Source organism: Perca flavescens, chromosome 18 (genome assembly GCF_004354835.1).
Source record: "Perca flavescens isolate YP-PL-M2 chromosome 18, PFLA_1.0, whole genome shotgun sequence".
Taxonomy (NCBI): Eukaryota; Metazoa; Chordata; class Actinopteri; order Perciformes; family Percidae; genus Perca; species Perca flavescens.
Window position 1 is genome coordinate 27,397,354 of NC_041348.1, and position 21,422 is coordinate 27,418,775.

Below are 21,422 nucleotides of genomic sequence, written 5' to 3' on the forward strand. Positions count from 1 at the left end.
TTAACGCTATTTAAAATGCGCATTTCCTTTCCCTGCTCTCCCTCTGTCTCTCTGACACACATACACACACTCTGTATCCGTGAAAACTAGATCATCCCTGGAAGCTTGGCCTATTTGGTGGAGAGAAGACGGATGGCGAAATTCACAAGTTCATGAAAGGATGGTATCTCGTGAACACCTTTACACAATCACACATTAAAAAGTGCTATGAAAATATTTTATAATCTGAATACAATGTTGTCAGTGTGTTAATGTTGGAGTCCCGACCCAACCCTTATCAAACAAGCAATTGCGCCTTCTTTAGAAAGTTTGCTAGTCGCAAGTTTGCGGTAAAATGCAGTTGGGTTGTTGAGGTCAAAACACTATATGTAGCAGCTGTGAATCTGATACTTACTCCTTAATATTCTTGTTGAATTTTACAACAGCTCAGTTCAGTTACCTTGACTCCATGTTCTGTGTAGAAATCTGCAGTACCCAGACTGGCGTACAGGTCGTAACCCATAGACTCAAGAGCCTGCACGGTGGGTAGCAGCTCACTCTTGTTCTGTAAACACACAAAACATAATCAACAAAATGGTTATGAGTTATATCATCTTAGTTTTGGATTAACAAAAGTTATGGATAATACAATAATTGTTATTTTGTTAGCTATTTATCAGCACTAGGAAAGTTTCAAGTGGTCTCAGTTCTATCATGTAACAGATCTGTTTTGACAAAAAAAAAAAAAAAAAGCTAAAATTTATTTTCACATGATTACGTGGCCTTAAGCACAATCGGTTAATCGAAATGCAAAACTGCAGATCTACTGTAACGTGCAACCGTTTCTAAATTGGTCTATATGCATAACTTAAACTTCCACCTGGATCAGCTGAACATAACATGCACTTGCCAAATTATCAACTCTTGACTTTGAGAAATTCATCAGTATTTAAAAGCAAGTTTAATGTTGATGTCGGTACCTTATAGCTGCCGATGGAGAGCAGGATGTTCTTCTTGGGAATCTTGAAGCCCGTGGAGAGCATGGCTTTGAGGTAAGCCTCGTATCTGTTCTCGCCAAAACAGGCCACCTCGCCTGTGCTGGTCATCTCCACCCCGAGCACCACATCAGCTCCGGCCAGCCGAGAGAACGAAAACTGGGGAACCTGGAGGACGTGTGACACGTGGTCAGAAGGTGAAACGATAACTGATGGGTGCAGAAATAATTAAAAAGGTCCCCCCATAGAAGCTGATATACAGCCCTTACAAGTGACTTAAGTTACCTTGACTCCTACAATCCCCTTTCCTCTCATTAGCCCCACAGGCTGCACGTCCTCCCCCACAATGGCCTGAGTTGCCAGGGCAACAAGGTCCACGCCCAGTGTCTTGGATACGAAGGGGAAGGAGCGAGACACTCGCACGTTGCACTCGATCACCTTCAGTTGATCATCCTGGCAAAGAAAACATTAAAAAAAGCACAGCATTAAATATAATAGTGTTGTTGTTTGTGTAAGTTGACTTACAACAATCTCTACAGGCACGTTTTTCTGCTGCCGTTTTTCATGGATGCATAAATCTGAGATGTTGGTGTTGATTAAGAGGGCCGTCACAAGTTTGTATCAATAATCAACATAAACTAATTATTAATTAATTACAAAAATTATAAATTTTGCACAGTTTCCTGTACTGTCTGTAGCTGTATGCTACTCTCCAAAAGATAAGCCTTTAAGTGTTTTTTTGCTTTTGTACTATCTAGCAAGCATGCCAATAAAAACATTACCTACCAACAATTTAAATCATGTGTAATTCACTGGCTGAAACTTAACATTTTAGGCCCGATAGCCTGTTTTCTGATCCATATCAAACATGGCAGAACTTCCAGGACGACTCTCACCTTGGCAATCAGCTGCAGGTTGAAAGGTCCAGTGACCTGCAGCTCAAGGCCGATGGCGTGGACGATGATCTTGATCCTCTCCATTGTCTTCTGATTGATATCCTGAGGTGGTGTCACCAGTGTGGCGTCACCAGAGTGAACGCCAGCGTTCTCTACGTGTTCCGACACTGCAATGGCCATCACTACCCCGTCGCAGGCTACAGCGTCCACGTCTATCTCCTGGAAAATGCAAAAATGTCACAGATCTTGATAACTTGACTTTATGAAGCTCATAAAGACAGATCATCTCTGACAGATCATCTTAAAACTCAACGGCTTTGTTTTCTAACCTTGGCCTCCTGTATGAATTTGGAGATGACAACAGGGTGTTCCTTGGACACAGCTACAGCGTTAGTCAGGTATTTCTCGAGGTCGCTGTCACTGTAGGCGACGTTCATGGCCGCTCCGCTGAGAACGTAGGAGGGACGAACCAGGCAGGGATAACCCACAGTCTCACAGAACTTCCAAGCAGACTGGAGAAAAAAAAGAAACGGGAAACAGATGGGAGGACTTTGAGCATTTTCTTACTTGTCTTCCTCAATTTAATATGCAGCATGCAGAAAAAGACCCTAAACAATACCTTACAAAAACCATAAAATCTATTAGTTTAAAAAAAAAAAAAAAAAGCATGGGACATATGCAGAGATAATCATTTTGTGTTTTTGAGAAAGTCACTATTTTAAAACATATTGTGGTATAAACTAGAGATGGACCATACCAGTATCGGCTCCGATAATGCCTAAAACGCTGGTATCGGTAAGTACTGGAGTTTATGCACCGATCCCATACCACGTAATAAAGCCCTAAAGAAAATCTCCGTTAAAGTAGTTTATTTATGTTCTTTTTCCGTTATAACTGACTGTCAAACTGGATAATAAAAGAAAGTTCTGTGGCAGTCACTGTTTGGGTTAGTTCATGTTTCACAAAGAGTTTTACCTGAGCCAGACCGACAACAAAGATAGAAATCACATCACATCCATAATAGTAGTATACAGCTGTTAAAACATAATAAAATATATGACACACTGGTATCGGATCGGTACTCTGTATCGGAAGATACGCAAGTTCAGGTAACGGAATCAGGAAGCAAAAAATGGTATCGGGCCATCTCTAGTATAAACCCAGTCCGTTGTACCTCAGTGTCCGAGAGCTCCTTCCACTGTGGCTGGCTGATTCCGATCGTGTCCAGCATTCGGGAGAACTTGAACCTGTTCTCGGCACAGTCGATGAACTCCGGTGAAGTCCCCAGGATGCGGCACTGCTGGCGGTGCAGCGACATGGCGATGTTGTTGGGCAGCTGGCCTCCCATAGAGAGAATCACTCCCTCTGGGTTTTCCCTCTCATAGATATCCATCACGACCTGGAGGCATGTACAGGGCACTTATAAACTCAAGTACGGTTGAATAGATCCAGTGAAACACACCCACGAACTGTGTCCTCAACAATTTCTATCAAGTTGAACTCAACATAAAAAAAACAAATAAAAAAAAAAGCGGCAAAAGTTAAGATATGTATTACTGTCATTAATTATTAAATCAAATCTTACCTCAAAGGAGATCTCATCAAAGTAGAGGCGGTCACACATGTCGTAGTCTGTACTGACTGTCTCTGGGTTGTAGTTCACCATTATGGTCTTATAACCCATCTGCAATAAATGTGACAACCAAACGTTATTAAAACCATATTTATGCATGTTAAGTGGCTGCCAGTCACATAAAAAGGTTAGGCATTATCTAACATTCAGCAATTGAGCAAAAAATAACAATCTAAAGACGCAGAGGTCCAGGGTTCGAATCTGACCTGTGACACAATTTCCTGCATGTCTTCACCCTCTCTCTCTCCCCCCTTTCTCACCTAGCTGTCCTTTAAAAAATTAAAGACGTAAAAGCCCAAAAAATGATCTTAAAAAAAATAATAATTAAGGTCCGTTGAGTCTTCCTCCATGTCTAAGATGTAGAGTTTTTAAACTATAGGTAAAATAGAAATATGAAAATAGAGAGATGGAGGGGGGTAGGAAGAGGTTATCAAATGAAATAAAGTAAATTACTTGTAAAATTAATTATATCAGTGATACACTCGGCCCTCAAACAGCTGATGGGACAAAGTTACCTTGACTCCTACAAAGAAAAAAAACTACCTCTCACTTCCATTTCAGTCATTAACATGCCAAGAAACCAAGCTTAAATTTAAATTAAAATAAAGAAAAGTTAATTAAAAAAAAAAAAAAAAAAAAAAAAAAAAAAAAAAAAGGTACTAACAATCAGCAGCATTATGAGATCATGACTTACCTTCCTGAGCTCGGTGATGCACCCGACTGCACACCAATCAAACTCCACGCTGCTGCCGATGCGGTACACACCGGAGCCGATCACCATGACGTGCTGATCATCGAAGCCCAGGTCGTCCTCTGTGCCGTGGTAGGTCAAGTACAGGTAGTTTGTGTGGGCGGGCCATTCAGCCGCCACCGTATCGATCTGCTTCACTACAGGTAGGATGGACCAATCGTGACGCAGCTTTCTTACTACAAGCTCTGTGCTGTAGGAGAACAAAAACAACATTTTTGTCAAAGCATTCTGAATTAAGTAGTGTGATGCTGCAGAGTTGCCCAGCCTACAAATCCTTGTTATTACAGATCCTTGCAAAAATCACACTATGATTTTAATATATTCCAATGAAAATGAGAGTAATGATAGAAAAATAATCCTTCCCTCCAATATCGTGAATCATATCGCAATATCAGCCCTAGTTAGTTCTTCCAGGAAAATGCTGAGTTTTTTTGTGATTGTTGCGGACAAAAATCCTTGATTATGCAGCACGTTTTCTTAAAAAATGCGATGGGATATTTATGCAATTTTATGCAATGAAATTGTGGGAACTTGCAAAAACTGCAGTTTGACGAAAAAGAGACAAAAAAAGTGATTCCCCAACACCCTGCTTTTCGATGATGTTCATGTCGCATAATTACGTCACTTCATAATGTTCCCATGGCAACAGGGGAAAATGGCTGCTCTTGTGTGAAGTAAACGCAACATTTTTCAACTTTCTGCTAAGATATATATGACGAAAATGCGGGGATTATGAAATCATGCAAGCCCCGGATATTTTGCGCCGAAAAGTGCGGCATATCTGAAAAACTGCGGCCGCCGCATTAATACGTGGACTTTGGCTGATTATGCATTGAATTATGCGATCGCATAATCGCATTTTTCGGGAGGGACTGCCAAGTAATGCCGACTGATTGCAACAGCTATCCTAAAAAATGACGAGGGCAATGTGTCCTCAGGCCCACATTGCGTTTCCCACTCACCTCTGGACAGCTTGTGCTATCTGCTTGTCTGAAAAGCCCAGCTGCTTGGCCTTTCGCATCACCTCTGGAGGCATGACACCCTCATCCTGGTAGGAAGAACAATGTCGACGAAATAAATTGAAGACAGGATAACTGCAGTTAATTTATCCCCCATCAGTTCCCCTTCGATCAAATGTACCTGGTTGTACGTCTCCAGCAGCCGCTCGTGGTCGGTGATGTTTTTCATCTTGTGCAGGAACCAGCGGTCGATCTTGGTGAGCTCGTACAGCTGGTCCACCGTGTAGCCACCTCTGAACGCCGACGCCAAAACAAAGATACGCTTATCCGTAGGAGTCTGCAACTCCTGTTAGAAGAAGCAAGGCACGATTATGTATTTTAATTTAGCTCAACTACAACTATCGTGGTTAGGATTGGGCACCGAGAACCGATTCCTACTTGGAATCGTTTCAAAGTTACGATTCCAGTGGAATCGTTTCTTTATTGGAATCGTTTGGAGGATTTGGTTTCAAATCCGATCATCGCTTCCCAATTTAACATGCGCAAGTTTTGGTTTCCGAAGCGGCCAGGCGCTTGTTGTGTTGCAGCCTTGGAGCACAGTAACCGGCGCTCTAGTGTGGCTTTACTTTACGTTGAAAAAGTTGTAAAACCACCACTGAATCAAAATAAAACTTTCCTCTTATTTGTGAAATAAGCATGTGACCCGTTTCAACTCCACCCCGCAAAAAATCAAAATCAACAACCGATAAGAACTGAAATCGAAAGGAAGAAGCGAAATTGGAATCAGAATAGTTAAAATCCAAACGATGCCCAACCCTAATCGTGATGCTAGAGATTTGTCAGCTTTTGAGCATTTGGACTGGACAGCAGCCACATATATATCTTCATATATAGAAGATAGTAATTTTAACACGCAATGAAAGATTTCTCTATTGGCAAAGACCCAGTAAGACTTGCATAAACAGTCTCATTAAAATGTATGATCTACCTGACAGTATACTGGCTCAGTAGTCCATTAGCACCATCTGCTGGCCTAGTTCAAAACATTACAATGGTTGTTCCGCTGCATCACGTCAGTAGACTGACTGGTGATACTGGGACTTTTTCTGATGGAAATGTTGGGTCATTTTACCCCATAAATGTAGTCTTCATATTAAGAACTGAGATCAACAAGTCAAAAATAGAACAGTTATCAAGGAGCAGCATGTGAATTGTTTTCTCATTTACAGTGTGTGAGGGCTTACTCAGCATGTGTTTATGAGTGCAGGTATGGTTAAAAAAAAAAAATCATAAATGTTTTTCTTCAACATGTAAAACAACTAGTATGTACTAAAGAATGTCCTTGTTACAGACAATTCCCACCCCAACCTACTGGCCTGACACAGTGGTGATGATTTAATGGTTGATTTTATATTATGTAAACTGAGCAACTCCCCACAGGTTGAAGGATGTAAGGATTACAGATATCGCTGGTGGCAACACAACAGTAAAAACAAAGAGCGAGAGGAAGTACAAACTGCTGTTTTTTTACCTCGTCAGAGACAGGCTTGATGGTGTGGTCAAAGCCAACACAGTTCTCATCCACCATCCTCAGAGCTTTCTGGAAGGCCTCCTCAAAGCTGCGGCCAATAGCCATCACCTCACCTGTCAAGAAAAAGGATGGTGAGGGTTCTTCTTTCCAGCACCAGAGCATCCAAGTAATTAAATTGACAAATGATAATATTCAGTTCCTCTTACCAACACTCTTCATGGAGCTGCCAATCGTGGTGGAAACTCTGAGGAACTTGCTGAGATCCCAGCGAGGCACCTTCACCACACAGTAGTCCAAACTAGGCTCAAAGTTCGCCGTTGTGGAGTTGGTAACGGAGTTCCTACGGGAAATACATTTACAGTTTTTTTCATGACTGAATCACACAATTCCATTAAGTTATGGAATGACTTAAATTAAATCCAGAAAAGGAAAAACTGGAACATAAAAAAACATGTTAATTGATTATATGTGTCTAAAGATATAGGCATGGCCAGGCAGCTTTACTTGCACATTTTAGTAACGAGGTAATTCAAAGTGCTTTACGTAAAACATTTTAATGTTAAAAATATATAATATATAAATATAAAAAACAGCTAAAGGAGAATAATACAGATATGAAATGCAAGTCAATAATAGGATAATCTATTGGATTTTGGAACAATTTGGGCAGCATTGGATATTAAAAATAAAACGGCCGAACAATAAGCTGCTGGTGCAACACGCAGAAGGCTCTTGACACGCTGTGGACAGCAGCGGGGGTGGGGGTCGGGGAGGGTTTACCGGCATGGGCTGAGGTTCACTTCTCGCAGCTTCTAACGTAACATGATTGCTGGATATAAAGAGCAAACTTTTCTTTACGTTCCTGACCTGGAGCACGAGTGGATAGTTGACGGGAACATCGCAACTGTTGTGTTGAATAAAGTTGGGGAAAAAAGGCGCTACAAAACGCTGGCAACACTAAATATCAAACAAAAGCCAGACACTATATCGTACTAAGTTGCTGTGAGCTGTAAATTCCCCACTTCTAAACAGAGGCAGAACATAACCTAATCTTGGAGCTTCGATCCCCCACAGCATTGTGCAATACGAGACCATCTCTGTAATGATATCAACATGCAATATTGTTGACGAAAAAAAGACAACACTAAAATCACGCAGTAGCACACTGCCATGAGTCCATAAGGCAACTGTCTAATGAGGTACTCCACATTTTCATTGTGATATTTTGTTATTGAATTCTGAATCTGCCACGTTCTCTGTCAGGTAAAAATAGTAGTACAAGGTCTTACTCTGATGTAGAAGTACACTGTAAGTCAGTAATAGGCTATACAGTGGAGTTGCATATTAAGTAGTCCTTCTGTAAGTAATTTTGGGGTACAATCTGGTTCACTGTACCAGTCCTTAAAAAAGAGACACGTACTTGAGTAGTGGCAGCGGGATCCCCAGGCCAAGTTTAGCCGCTACATAAGCCAGAGGATAACCTGTCGCCTTACTGGCCAGAGCCGAGCTCCGCGACAGACGGGCATTCACCTCGATGATGTAGTACTGCAAAACATCAATATGCACAGGTTATAACAGAATCTGTGTGTGTTTGTACGTCTGTCTGTCCTAGTAGCATGTGTGTATTGGTATAAGTATGCACACTGGAGACCATTATTTAGTGTTTTTACCTGTTCGGACTCTGGGTTAAGAGCGTACTGGATGTTGCACTCTCCTACAATGCCGAGGTGTCTGATGACTTTTATGGCTGTGTTCCTCAGCATGTTGTATTCATGGTCGTTGAGCGTCTGACTGGGCGCCACCACAATGGATTCTCCAGTATGGATGCCCAGAGGATCAATATTCTCCATATTACACACCTCAACGAGAAGAACGGATTCTGTTAAGTACCATACGTTATCTCTGCTACGTAAAATGTCATTACTTTTGACGCAATAGTGACATTAGTTTACCAAACTACCCTTTTAAGTTCAGTAATATTACAATTTAAAATATACTGTTGTTTTTTTTGCTGCTTTAATTTTATTTATCCAAAAACAGGTTTAGTCCAAGTAGTAATCATAATATCCACGTACAGGGAACATTAACCTGGTCAGCCAACTATCCCCATCTTATTGTTTAATTCAATTACATTTTATTTAAAAAAAAAAAAAAAAAAAACAGTAGTATAGAAGATACGAGTAGGTCTACACCACACTATAATTTACAGAGACCCAACAATTCCACCCGAGAGCAAGCATTTGGTGCAACAGTGGCGAGGAAAAACTTATTTTTAGCAGCCAAAAACATAGGACAGAACCCGATTGTTGGAAGGCGATCACCTGGTGCTACCAATTGGGTTTATTTGTCAAATGTGTGTTTTTGTCATCTGACACTAGGGGCCCTATTTTAACGTGTCCAAATCCACTTTTGCTAGTTTGACGGCAGAAAAAAGGGTCCGGGCGCATGGTTCAAAAGGGCTGTACTTAGTGTCTTCATGAATTCATAGGTGTGTTTTGGGCGTAACATGCAATAAACCAATCAGAGATCATCTCCCATTCCCTTTAAAAGCCAGGCGCGTTTGTACCTTGGATCATTGCTGTTATGATGACAGATTTGCACCCTAATATATTAATTTGTAATCTTTTGCATGTTTGTGTGCTGCTGCGCTTCCCTGTGTCTGTGTGTGTGTGTGTAACAAGCATAGTGTGTATGCGCTGTGTACGAGCCTAGACGCATTTTACTAATTCGCTGTTAAAATAACAATGAAATGCTGCGTTATTGACTTTAGACCAGGTTTTTGTTGGTGGATGGCGCGATCACTTCCCGCTGCCTCAAAATAGCAATACGCCAAGAATGCACCTGAACACACCTCCCTGTAAGACCAGCATGCCCATGGGCGCACAGATGGGCGCAGGTGCATTAGCTATTTAAACGACGTAGGCGCTGGATGATAAATTGACAACTGAGTCTGTCTTAAACTAGCAAAGACACTCGCGTCAGGCTTTGCGCTGCGCCGGGTGCAAGATAGGGCCCTAGAACTTAACACCTAACTCAATACTTTTCCCTTTTAGATAGGGCTTTAACCCTAGAGCGCATACCATTTCAAGCATGTTTTCATCTAGCCCAGTTATAAACCTAGTCCTATATCTAATTTATCAATAGACTTATGCCTGTGATTGCTAGCAGCCGGGCATCAATGGTAAAAAGCTTCTATCAAAACATAATTTGTCTCCTTTTTACTCACAGTGACACAGTTGTCGTAGGCATCACGGACCACCTCGTACTCGATCTCCTTCCAGCCTTTCAGGGATTTGTCCACCAGCACCTGGGAGGTGTGGGCGAAGGCTGATGTCACCAGAGAGGTGAGCTCCTCTCTATTGTTGGCGAAGCCCGAGCCCAGACCACCAAGAGCGAAAGCGGAACGAACCAGAACAGGGTAGCCTAGGCGTTCTGCAGCTGCCACTGCCTAGAGAGAGTTATATTGAGAAGATACATGTAGGCGTCGGAAACACAAGGAACGTTTTGAAAGAATGGAGGTAACGTCTCCTCACCTGCTCCACAGACAACGCTGCTTCACTGGGAGCCACGTGTTCATTGATCTCTTCCATCTTCTCCACAAAGATCTTCCTGTCTTCGGTCATCTCGATGGAGGCCACCGGTGTTCCCAGAACCCTGACTTTATACTTCTCCAGGACGCCCAGCTTGGTCAGCTCCACGCCGCAATTCAAAGCCGTCTGACCGCCGAAGGTCAGCAGCACGCCATCTGGACGTTCATTCTTTATAACCTGAGAGCACAAAAAGTGGAACCAATTATCGGAAGAGCCTGAATGTTTTAAAGGTCCCATGACATACTGCTTTTTGGATGCTTTTATATACACTGGGGGAACTAATCTTAATGTTAAAAAAACCTCATAAAGTTAAATTTTGTTAAATGCCATGGGACCTTCAACAAATTGATAACATTTGTCTTTTTTGTCAGATTAAATCTGAAAGAAAAGTACTACAAGAAAAAGTCTCCAACACCTTTTATTGATGTACTGACTATAATTTCAAAACCATTTACTTCCCAGGTAGCTGTCAAGGAATTTAAAAACCCAAGTAGTTCACATATACACATAATTTATCTTTGTCAGTTACAACAGTTACAACATTAAATCAACTCCAGTCAAAAAGAGTTCATCCCTACCTGAGTGACATACTCCGCTGTGATCGGCAGGAAGTAGACTTTGTCAGCCAGGCCCTTCGAGGTCTGGACAGTGGCAATGTTGGGGTTGATCAGCACGGTCTGGATATTCTCTTCCTTGAGAGCCTTAATAGCCTGGAAAACAAGACAAAAATGATACTACTTCATATGTTGGTGATAGCAACAGTGAAATCTTGTTGTCAGCGTTAAAATCTTAAAAAGGAAGTGCAGCAGCCACAACGAAAGGTGACCGTGAACACGTTCTTTGTAGCAAATTGCACCCGTTACCAGTTCATTCAGCATCATTAAGTATTTGCAGCCAAACGATAACACTAACGGGCATTTTCCACTGGGCGAGTCTCTGTTGCGTTCTTGACATTTAGTTTAATTACAGGAGTGCCTGGATTTGAAGGTAGATACTAGTTTAATAAACACAAAATTGTTCTTTAAAGTACTTGTAGATATAATAAAATCTGCGAGTCAGGCAGCAAGGTGCTCCGCTTCTGAGACGCCCCCGGTGTGACGTGGACGGAACAAAACCGGAACGCAGCCGGAATGCAACAGAGAGCCGCCCGGTGGGAAATGCCTCTAAGCCTTTAAAAGTCTAATGCCGATACCTGATTATTACCTACTCATCCTCTCACAGACTACTAATTTACTCAGCATCCAAAAACAACTCATTTGTCGTTTTTTTACAACAACATCATCAGAATATCTGCGCTGCTATTTATCAGAAGGCATTCCTGTCAGACCTGGGAGCCGGAGTAGTCAAATTCCCCGGCCTGGCCAATGGACAGTCCTCCAGATCCCAGGATGAGGACCTTCCTGGGTCGGAATACCTCTTCTTCAGGCTTCGGGGAACCCGCGTAGGTGAGATGGTCCGTGAGGCGCTGCTTCACTGGGGAAACATCACACACATTTTGTTGGTCCTACTGACAGAATAACTATAAAACGCACTACTTTTCAACCAGTAAACTAGAAAACACTGAACTGATAGTTGACAGTGATTACCACAACATCAAATGTGTTACAACAATGTAACAATGCAATACCAAACTGGTTGTCTACAAAACGCCCTGAATAGATTCTAATTAAGGTTATTAAGGTTCCACACAAGCCGGGCATTCCTAAAACCAGACCGAAAGATACAGACAAATGGGAATTTCTCAGTAATAAATTGCTAATAAGATTTCATAATGATGCTATTAAAACACATCATTTAAGTTTCACATAAGAATATGAGAATAGAATATAAAAAAAAAAAAAAAAAAAAACTTTAAAACTGAAAATTGTTGTTACCAGATTTGGTAGCATTGCCCTCCTTGTGGTCTTTCACGGTCTCAAGGAAGACATCAAACAGGCCGACCAGGTCTGTGGGGCCGGCCATGTGCTCTGGGTGGAACTGAACGCTGGAGAACAAAATGCATCACAAAAGGATTAAATCACACAGTTTATTCCACACAAGGAACTAGGGCTGGGCAATATGGAGAAAATCTGATAGCGATATTCTTGTCTTAATACCTTGATGGCGATATTGTGGCGATATTATAGGGTTGACAATTGGTGTTTTAACAAAATATCTTCACAAACAGATTTTAGATACATAATCTTCAGTAATGTAGATATAATGACTAAGTGGGTAAAGGCAAAAATAACAGACAATAAGACAACACTTAAGCCATTTACGATATCCAAAATCTCAGACGATATCTAGTCATATATAATAATATATATATAGTATTGATATATTGCCCAGCTGTACGAGGAACTTCTATGTATTTTCACATCCCCCTGTGTCACAGAGCCCGTTACCTGAACAGGGGTTTTGTGTTGTGCACGATGCCCTCGTTAGTGTGATCATTGGCGTTGGTGAAGAGGACATCCCAGTCTTTCGGCAAGGTGTCGGGGTCGACAGCAAAGCCGTGGTTTTGACTGGTGATGAAGCAGCGATCGGTTCCCTTGTGGATGCACGGCTGGTTGTGGCCACGGTTACCGTATCTAAGACGAGAGACGGGAAAAAAATAAAAAATAAAAATCAAATCCTTGGGGTTATAGGCTGGTTCTTCTAAACCAAATATAGTATCAGGTCCATTTGAGCTCAAATTGCAGATTTTAATGAGACATTATTTGTGGTAGTAGCTGTAGTTGTCATATCATTCTAGGTTTTAATGGGGTATCCAATTTTTTGTGTCTTATCAGAGGTTTTCCACTATGAGAAGAAAAACATATCCACTCAGATTTTGATTTTAGTTGGTAGGTATGACTCTTATTAACAGAACAAAGTATCAGCCATCAAAATCCTCAATAAAATAGACATCTGCCAACAAACACCTATATTGGCCAAGCCATTCATTATTTTGGTTCATTTCCATTTTGAAATGCATTCAGTGAAACCTAAAACGTTATTTTGGCATTATCCTAAAACATTTTGGAAGTTCTGCTGCCTTTAAAGGCGCTGACACACCAACCAGACGGCCAGCCTACCCTCAGCAGAAAAAGCAGTTGGACTGATCAGTCTCTCCGAGTTGGTCAAAAAAGTGCCTCAGAACACACCAAAGCAACGAGACGTAATACGTCTCCATAACAGCAGGCGGCCCTAATCTGTATTGTCGCCCAAAAATGAAAACCGGCAGCTGATTGGACAAACACGTCACATGGGTCTGACTTCTCCGGAAATTCAAAGCCAGACTGTCATGGCGGCTCGTTCAGAATACGATCTCATATTGTACTAAAATAGTTCACTGAAACATGTTTCTGAGAACATTTTAAGCATGAAATAGTCCGTGCAGTTGCTGAATCTGTCTTCATTTCAGATCAACAAGTCAATTTAAAAGATTTTCGTCCGATTTTGAGAGACTCCAGTCACACAGATTCCGCTCGTTTCAGGGTTAGCTTTCTACCAATCAGATGGATCATTTGAGTCCGACTGCCGGCAGTGCCCACCTTCCGATTCAACATGTCAAATCGGCCAAAATGAACGCCGACGGCCCCTCGGACGGACAACGGCACAGAACACACCGAACAGACTCGAGTCACTGACCTTGCCAGACTGTCCGACGGCCGATTATCGGCTTGGTGCGTCTCGGGCTTAACAGTGCAAATTTTACAAGTAATAAAAGTGAGAGATGCATTTTTGTCATTTCATCATTAACTGTGTAACAATGTAACGTTTCTGCAATCCATTTTTGAAAACAAAAAGATTTTAGAGCACTGAAATCAACCAGGAAACAATTGTAACAAGCATCTTCCTGGAAATCAAAGTCCTCAAAATCCTTTTCATTTCAAGGAGATAAAGTATGCCTCAGAAAAAGAAAGGCACAATTTCACTTGTTTACCAAACCCAAATTTATATGTAGGTACATTTAGATGGGGCGTTGGACTACCAGGTCCAGGTGAAGAGAAAACGTGCTGGGGTCCAATACTGATAGAATTCCTTTAGTTTCTTACAAGGAAGCCCTGTGGACTATCTGTAACTTGAATTGTACAGCAATCCCACAATCCCCTTCATCCTGCCGAGATGCCAATAACATTCCAGCAGGGCAATGGGAACATTCGCTGTGACCTTCACACGGAGCCTGATAAAGCTGCCACAGATCACAGATGTGGCTGTGGAGTTCGACAGCGAGGAGCGAGTCGGCTCGTTTGTTTAGCCTTTCTCATAACAAGACCAACACTCCACTGCTCATACAGGAGAGGCCAGACTGCTGAGAACAGCAAAAATCTGTAGTTCACATCAAAAAAAAAAAAAAAAAAAAAAAACGTTTTGTGTTTCCAGAGTTTTTTTTTTTTTTTTGCAGTGGTTCCCTGGTTCAGGTCACTGAGGGCACATATCTTTCTTCTGCTTCATAAATCTTCTATAAGCTTGACAAGAGACTGACTGAGTTCCAGACGTGAGTGCATATCAGCAGTAAGCTCAAAAAAATAAATCAAATTTCGCACTGACTTTGGCCTTTTAAAATCAGATTTTTTCCCCCTTTCTGTCTGGAACCTTTTGAATATAAATAGTTGTTTGGTGAATTGAATATGGGGTACTAACTTCATCTTGTAGGTCTTCGATCCAATGAGTAAAGAGAGCAGCTGGTGTCCGAGGCAAATACCGAAAACCGGCTTGGGACGATCCACGCACACCACCTTCCTCATGTTGTTGATGGTGGTCTGACAGAGCTGGGGGTCCCCGGGGCCGTTACTGATGAACAAACCATCAAAATCTAGAAAAAGACGAAGAAGAATAATGCCTGTGCTACCACCGATGAAGACTGGACAAATATGGAATACTGTCAATATGTGTGAACAATAAAAGCCTTTTATTGCCTGTCTGACTGGAAATTTCACTCATTTCCGATTTATTTGTTGCATAGAACTTTTCATTTTGCAGCAATAAAGTACTTAATTTCTCAGAACACATTGCAACAACTGACAGCTCATAGTTAAAGGTTTTAAACCGTTCTAGTGCTGGTGCTTCTACTATAAAAAAAACTTCTGGAAATAACTTTCAACAAATGTTTGTGTGTGAGCGTTTCCTTAAAATAAACACAAGCATAGTCCCTTATATTTTGGTGATATGTTCTGCAAAAGGTATGGTAAAAACTTTCCATAATTATTACTGATATCTTGCAAACCACCTCAAACATAGCGGTTACTGAGTTTAATGCCCCAGTCCACCAACTACTGATCTACGCCTGGCACTGGAGTCAAAATTAACCCTTGTGTTGACTTGGGGTCACATTGACCCATTTTCAATTTTTGTTTTATATCAGAAAATATAGGACGTAGAAATAAGCGCTGAACATGTGTAGAGGAAAAATTTAACAATTCAAAATGTTGGAAAAGGCAAACAAAAAAAACTATTTGAAAAAAAGGCGTCAAAAACATCAAAAAATTGTGTTGTTTTTCAAGGTTGACGGGAAGACAACACAAGGGTTAAGTCCATTATTACGGTGGAAGAGTGCAACTGACCTGTGCTGTCCAGTGGGTGGTCCCAGGGTACGACAGTTACACAGGCGCCCCTCTGAGCCAGGCAACGGATCTGGTTGTATTTGATGCCGCAGTCCACCACTGTAATTCGCAAACTACCACTCGGGTTGAATACTTTGGGCTCCTGGAGACAAGCCAAAAGAGAAGTAATCAAACAAACCAGTCTGGGGTCAGAATGTATTAAGACATGAACAATCTAATTAATCCTTCAAATGTACGTGGTCTACTTTCTACACACTTTTAGGTAACTTGATGCTAATATAAAGAAAGACAAACAGCATACAATTCAGGATTTAGCTGCAGGGTTCTTGATAAGCTCAGGTTCGGTTTAAAAAGGATTTTTAAGCATCTGGGTGGGTTACCTTCATGGAGACCTCCTGGACCAGGTTTCTCTTGTCCGGGTTATCAAATGGAATACTGTCCTGAGGAGTGCCGTCCACCACCAGCTTCCCCAACATGGTGCCCTTCTCTCTTATCTTTTTGGTAAGACGGCGGGTGTCAATGCCTTGAAATACATGGAAACAACAGATTTAAAATAAGTAGTTAAGGTCTTGTGCGCTTGCAAGTATCTCTCATTGTTTAATACATAATCTTATATTTCAGGTGTCAAATTGGGATTTATCCTGAACGCCCGTTTCCAGTTCTATCAAATCATGAGTTTAATTCTACATTCATTCATACACATCGTCTATTTCGATTTCCTGACCTTGTATTCCAGGAACGCCTTGCTCCTTGAGCCACTGGTCCAGCGACCTGGCTGAACTCCAGTGGCTGGGACTCTCCGACAGCTCTCCGATAATCAGGGCCGCAGCGTGGATCTTTGACGACTCAAACCACTGAGTAAGACAACACGCATACAGAGAAACATGTCACTATGTATTGTGGCTCGAGGAAAAGAAACACTATGATCACAGACAAAAACACCCAAGGGATTTAGTGTTATAAAAATAAAAGAAGCTTAAACCCTAAACAAATGCCCACCTTGCTCAGTCCAAACTCTCCCTCTTCGTCCTGTGGTACACCATAGTTGCCCACCAGAGGGTAAGTGAGGGTCAGCAGCTGGCAGCGGTAGGATGGGTCAGTAAGAGCCTCGGGGTAGCCCACCATGCCTGTCTGAAACACTGAACACATAACACATTCAGTTAGATTCGAGTGCCACTGAAATCATTTAACACAAAAATAGGGCTGGTCCCTTTTAGTCGACTAATCTGTCGTTTTGGTCTCAGTCGATTTAGATTTCTTTAGTCCATAAGTCATGTTTGATGCTTTTTTTCATGCTGAATGACTTATTTCCAAGAAACATACGAGCACATCTCTAGTAAACACAAGAATTAAAGTGGAGCTTTTGCATGACTCTTTGCAGAGAAACTCAGATTTACAGATCTGTCGATTAAATCAACTAATCGATTAGTCAATACAATTGAATGATTGTTAGTCGAGTAAGAATTTCTTTAAATCGAGTACAGCCCTACACAAAAAAAAGTATTTATAAGTCACTGACAACTAAATTCGGACAGTCTTCATGCGTTTGAGTACATCCTAAATCATTTGCTCAACATAAACATACATTTAAAGGCTGCAATTGTCTCCATATGTTCATTTTTGACCTGGGCATGAATTATGGCATACATCTGTGAGTAACTCTACTAACTACCAGCAGAGATACAAACTACGCTGAAAATCCCATTCATGTAATGCTGCCTTGCTCATCGGCACACGCCTCACAGAGTAAAGCGTGGCCTTGTATAAAATCAACATTGCCTCATCTTTAATTCTTCATGCCAGCACCACGTTTGAGCTGCATCTATTACAACACAGTTTCAGAAAGTGGCTCGTGTCATAACTTGTTTATACATTCGTCAGCCAAAACATACTGCAGCTTGTATAATAGCAGGTAACGTTAAGAGTTGTAAAGACACTTAAATTAAATGCTGCTTGAGGATTTACCTGTCAGTGGCATTTACAATACAGGAAATGTCGTATGATATACACGCATGCCTAAATGACGTTGTTAGCTAACAACATTTCATTGAGAGATTATTTTTTAATGGAGTCTGGCGACACATTCCTTTGAGGAGAGGGGAAAGTAACGTCGAGGTTTCTTTGGGGGGTGGGTGGGAAGATGGGGGGTGTTTGGCGCTTTACAACTCTGACCAACAACCGTCGTGGCACATTTGGGCAACAGACATTAAATGTCCAAAAGAACAAAAACACATATCGCAGGTGGACTTTGTCTGAGCCGAGCTAAACTAAGTTACCTGTAATGCATTGAAGTTATAAGTTAGCTTAAAAAAAGACGTACCAACTTCTCCCGACACTGACACATTTGCACCAAAAAGGAGGCCTTTGAACGTCGTCCCGTCTTCTAGAATCAATGTCGCCATCTTCGTCATTTTTGTCCCGGACGGCTAATGCTAACTACTGTAACCTGAAAATTTGCTGGATGTTTACGAGTGATGGTGATGGTAACGGTGACGGAGATGAGCCACGGTCTCCACGTGAAACCCACGAGTACGGGGAAAGCAGGAGAAGATGAGACCCAAACACTACGGATAAAGACCAGATTTGACCGCACAGCAGATCTCTGCGTCTTAATGAATCCGGTTTAAATGTGTAAACAATAAAACAAAAAAGCGAGTTTAGTTAAAAGATTTGCCGGTTAGCCGGACGGGACAGTGAGTGCTCCACACACGCTGCTATAAGTGTGTGTGGATGTCGGCCCGCACACAGCCTGGACCGGTAAGTTTGGCGCAGAAACACCCTGCACTTCCGTTGAGACATTTCAAAATAAAAGCCCCACCGATGAAGCAATATCAGAATGAGATGTATGGCCAAAGTCTTGGAATTTGCCTTGGTGTGGTACAATCAACATATATGGAAATGGAATGAACAGTAAACAAAAGAGCAAGTACTTTAACAGTTATAAGAATATAGATATAGAATAAAACAAATATGTAAAAGACACAAATGTATAGAATACATAATATATATGGCTGTAGTTTCACACGTTGTACTGTGTATGATTGTGTACATGACAAATAATGTTGATTTGATTTGTGAATAAGAACTGTAATGTCATGTGCTTGCCAAACATGAAGAATTCAGAAGTCACATTTTGATTATAGGTTATGTTTACATTTCAGGTTATTCAGTTTGATATATAAAATTCAAACATTTTTTTGTGTAGTGCAGCAAGGGAGTAGTCAAACATAGATTACACGGATTACAGGGTTGTACAGAGAGTGAAGCAATAATAATCAATGATATGATTGACTAGGTGTAGTCTTTAGAGTGACCCGCATCTAGGGTGACTTATCATAGCACTGAGGAATGTCCAACATGGACCGAAAACGTATGCACTTTCTATGCACGTTATGCCCTTTGCACATTTTTTTCAGTGTCTTTACAGGCTGTGATGGATACTTTTTAACTGACAACGGCACCAAAGACAACCAAAGGACAACGTTTTTAAGGCGCAGTTCAACCCTTGCAAACCATGCATTTTTGTGTATTATGAACTCATATACAGTGAATCTTTACAGTAGGCCTAAATGTTGGCAGGAAAACTGTTCATTGTACAAAGCTCAATCAATTTAGCTCATTCGTCCCATTTTGACAAGACTTAGATGAGACTACTTTTAATAGGACATGATAAGCAATTGTTATTCCTGCTACAGCCACTTTTAATCTGTTGTTTATCCTGCTGACAAACAAAGGAACAGACCGAACCAAAATCAAAAGATGGAGATAAGATGCCTGGAGAGTAAAAAACAGTATATGGCGTGCTTGATTCAAATAAATGTTCCCTGTATGCTATTGAATTGTAGTTGAATGTTTGTTATGCGCTGGCTTGTCCAGCCTGGCCAGCATTTCAACTCAGCTTTCTATATTAGGATCTAGTCACTACAGGCTCTCTTTCTCTCTTTTATTTTCACACTGCTGCTTCTGCCTCGATGACTTAATCAAACACACGTCACGTTGTAAATATAGGCTAACGTGTCCCAAAGGATCTTAAATATATGTATAAAAGAGACATATATATATATATATATATATATATATATATATATATATTTGTTTCACCACAAATAGTTTAGGGGTCACCAACAGTTTAGATAATTTTTTAGCGGTGAAACAAGTACTTAGGTCTTTTAGTTAAAGGTGCTCTAAGCGATGTTGGGTGACGTCGCTTCTTGTTGAAGTTCAAAGTACAAACAAAACGAAGGTTAGCTAGCCCCTCCCTCCTCCTCATCCCGGCCCCTCCCTTCCATGCTACCCCCCCAGCCCCCACCCCCAAATCTTTCTTGTCGGTTATTGGCTGGAACACTGTTTGTTATGTTTGGTGGTGCAGGTCGGCGCAGTTTGTTTTTGTTGCCGTTTGTGGAGCCTGGGCTGTCTACAGAGACCGCGTATTTTTACAGTGTGTTCAGGGGACAGGCAGCTAGCAGATAGGGAAGAGATGTTTGCTGTATGTGACAAAATATGTTGTAGCCTAAAAAATGCGTGACATCGCTTAGAGCACCTTTAAGTAAAAGTAGCAAAACTACAGTGTGGAAATACTTTGTTACAAGTTGAAGTCCTGCATTAAAAAATGGACCTATGTAAACATAAACAACTATTAGCATCAAACTATTCTAAAAGTACCATTATGCATGGCCCATTTCAGACGAATATAATTAGCTTATATTTATTGATGCATTAATGTGTTCATCACTTTAATGTTGCAGCTGGTAAAGGTGGAGCTCATTATAATTACTGCATACAACTTTATTATCAGCTCATCAATTTCCCTCAGGGATCAGTACACTTATATCTTATCTTAACCGATAATAATAGATCATATTTGTTTATTGTATTTTGTATTATTCTAAACCTGCAAAGTAAATTTATCAGATAAATGTACTGGAGTAAAAATTACAATATTTGTTTCTTAATGGTAGTGGAGTAGAAATATAAAGTGGCATAACATGGAAATAGTACTCATACCATGTTCTATAGTACTCCCAAGTCCTGCATTCAAAATGTTATTTAAAGGGACAGTTCACCCCAAAATCAAAAATACATATTTTCTCTCTTACCTGTAGGGCTATTTATCAGTCTAGATAGTTTAGGTGTGAGTTGCCCAGTGTTGGGAGATATAGACCGTAGAGATGTCCGCCTTCCCTCCAATATAATGGAACTAGATGGCACTCGGCTTGTGGTGCTCAAAGTGCCAAAAAAATACATTTGTAAACTCAACAGCAATGTCTCTTTCCTGAAATCATGAGCCGGATATTCAAGATCCGCAGACTTGGTTGAGAGCAGTTTCATGTACTGTAGAAACTATTTTCTTTCTATCGAACTACACCCACCAACTGCATCACATTGTATTGATTTTATATACAGTGGGGGAAATAAGTATTTGACCCCTTGCTGATTTTGCAGGTTTGCCCACTTACAAAGAATGCAAAAATCTACAATTGTAATCATATGTACATTCTAACAGTGAAAGACAGAATCCCAAAGAAAATTCCAGAAAATCACATCATATGAATTTATT

The 21,422-nt window shown here is 41.0% G+C and overlaps 1 protein-coding gene across 1 annotated transcript in view; it reads right to left on the reverse strand.

Moving 5' to 3' along the window:
• Positions 1 to 18,642, reverse strand: part of cad (carbamoyl-phosphate synthetase 2, aspartate transcarbamylase, and dihydroorotase) — a 33,921-nt gene extending 15,279 nt beyond the window's left edge. The window contains exons 1-26 of the mRNA XM_028604850.1: positions 18,186 to 18,642; positions 16,865 to 17,004; positions 16,590 to 16,719; positions 16,246 to 16,388; positions 15,866 to 16,007; positions 14,946 to 15,117; positions 12,722 to 12,907; positions 12,209 to 12,318; positions 11,662 to 11,807; positions 10,913 to 11,044; positions 10,278 to 10,511; positions 9,971 to 10,192; positions 8,415 to 8,603; positions 8,165 to 8,289; positions 6,951 to 7,084; positions 6,745 to 6,857; positions 5,395 to 5,559; positions 5,217 to 5,302; positions 4,198 to 4,444; positions 3,456 to 3,554; positions 3,045 to 3,269; positions 2,200 to 2,382; positions 1,871 to 2,089; positions 1,260 to 1,427; positions 960 to 1,142; positions 440 to 544 (exon numbers count right to left, since the gene is read on the reverse strand). Coding sequence (XP_028460651.1) covers positions 440 to 544; positions 960 to 1,142; positions 1,260 to 1,427; positions 1,871 to 2,089; positions 2,200 to 2,382; positions 3,045 to 3,269; positions 3,456 to 3,554; positions 4,198 to 4,444; positions 5,217 to 5,302; positions 5,395 to 5,559; positions 6,745 to 6,857; positions 6,951 to 7,084; positions 8,165 to 8,289; positions 8,415 to 8,603; positions 9,971 to 10,192; positions 10,278 to 10,511; positions 10,913 to 11,044; positions 11,662 to 11,807; positions 12,209 to 12,318; positions 12,722 to 12,907; positions 14,946 to 15,117; positions 15,866 to 16,007; positions 16,246 to 16,388; positions 16,590 to 16,719; positions 16,865 to 17,004; positions 18,186 to 18,276 — 4,089 coding nt within the window. The 5' untranslated portion in view covers positions 18,277 to 18,642. The remainder of the gene's footprint in view (positions 1 to 439; positions 545 to 959; positions 1,143 to 1,259; positions 1,428 to 1,870; positions 2,090 to 2,199; positions 2,383 to 3,044; positions 3,270 to 3,455; positions 3,555 to 4,197; positions 4,445 to 5,216; positions 5,303 to 5,394; positions 5,560 to 6,744; positions 6,858 to 6,950; positions 7,085 to 8,164; positions 8,290 to 8,414; positions 8,604 to 9,970; positions 10,193 to 10,277; positions 10,512 to 10,912; positions 11,045 to 11,661; positions 11,808 to 12,208; positions 12,319 to 12,721; positions 12,908 to 14,945; positions 15,118 to 15,865; positions 16,008 to 16,245; positions 16,389 to 16,589; positions 16,720 to 16,864; positions 17,005 to 18,185) is intronic.
• Between the last annotated feature and the right edge of the window lie 2,780 nt (positions 18,643 to 21,422).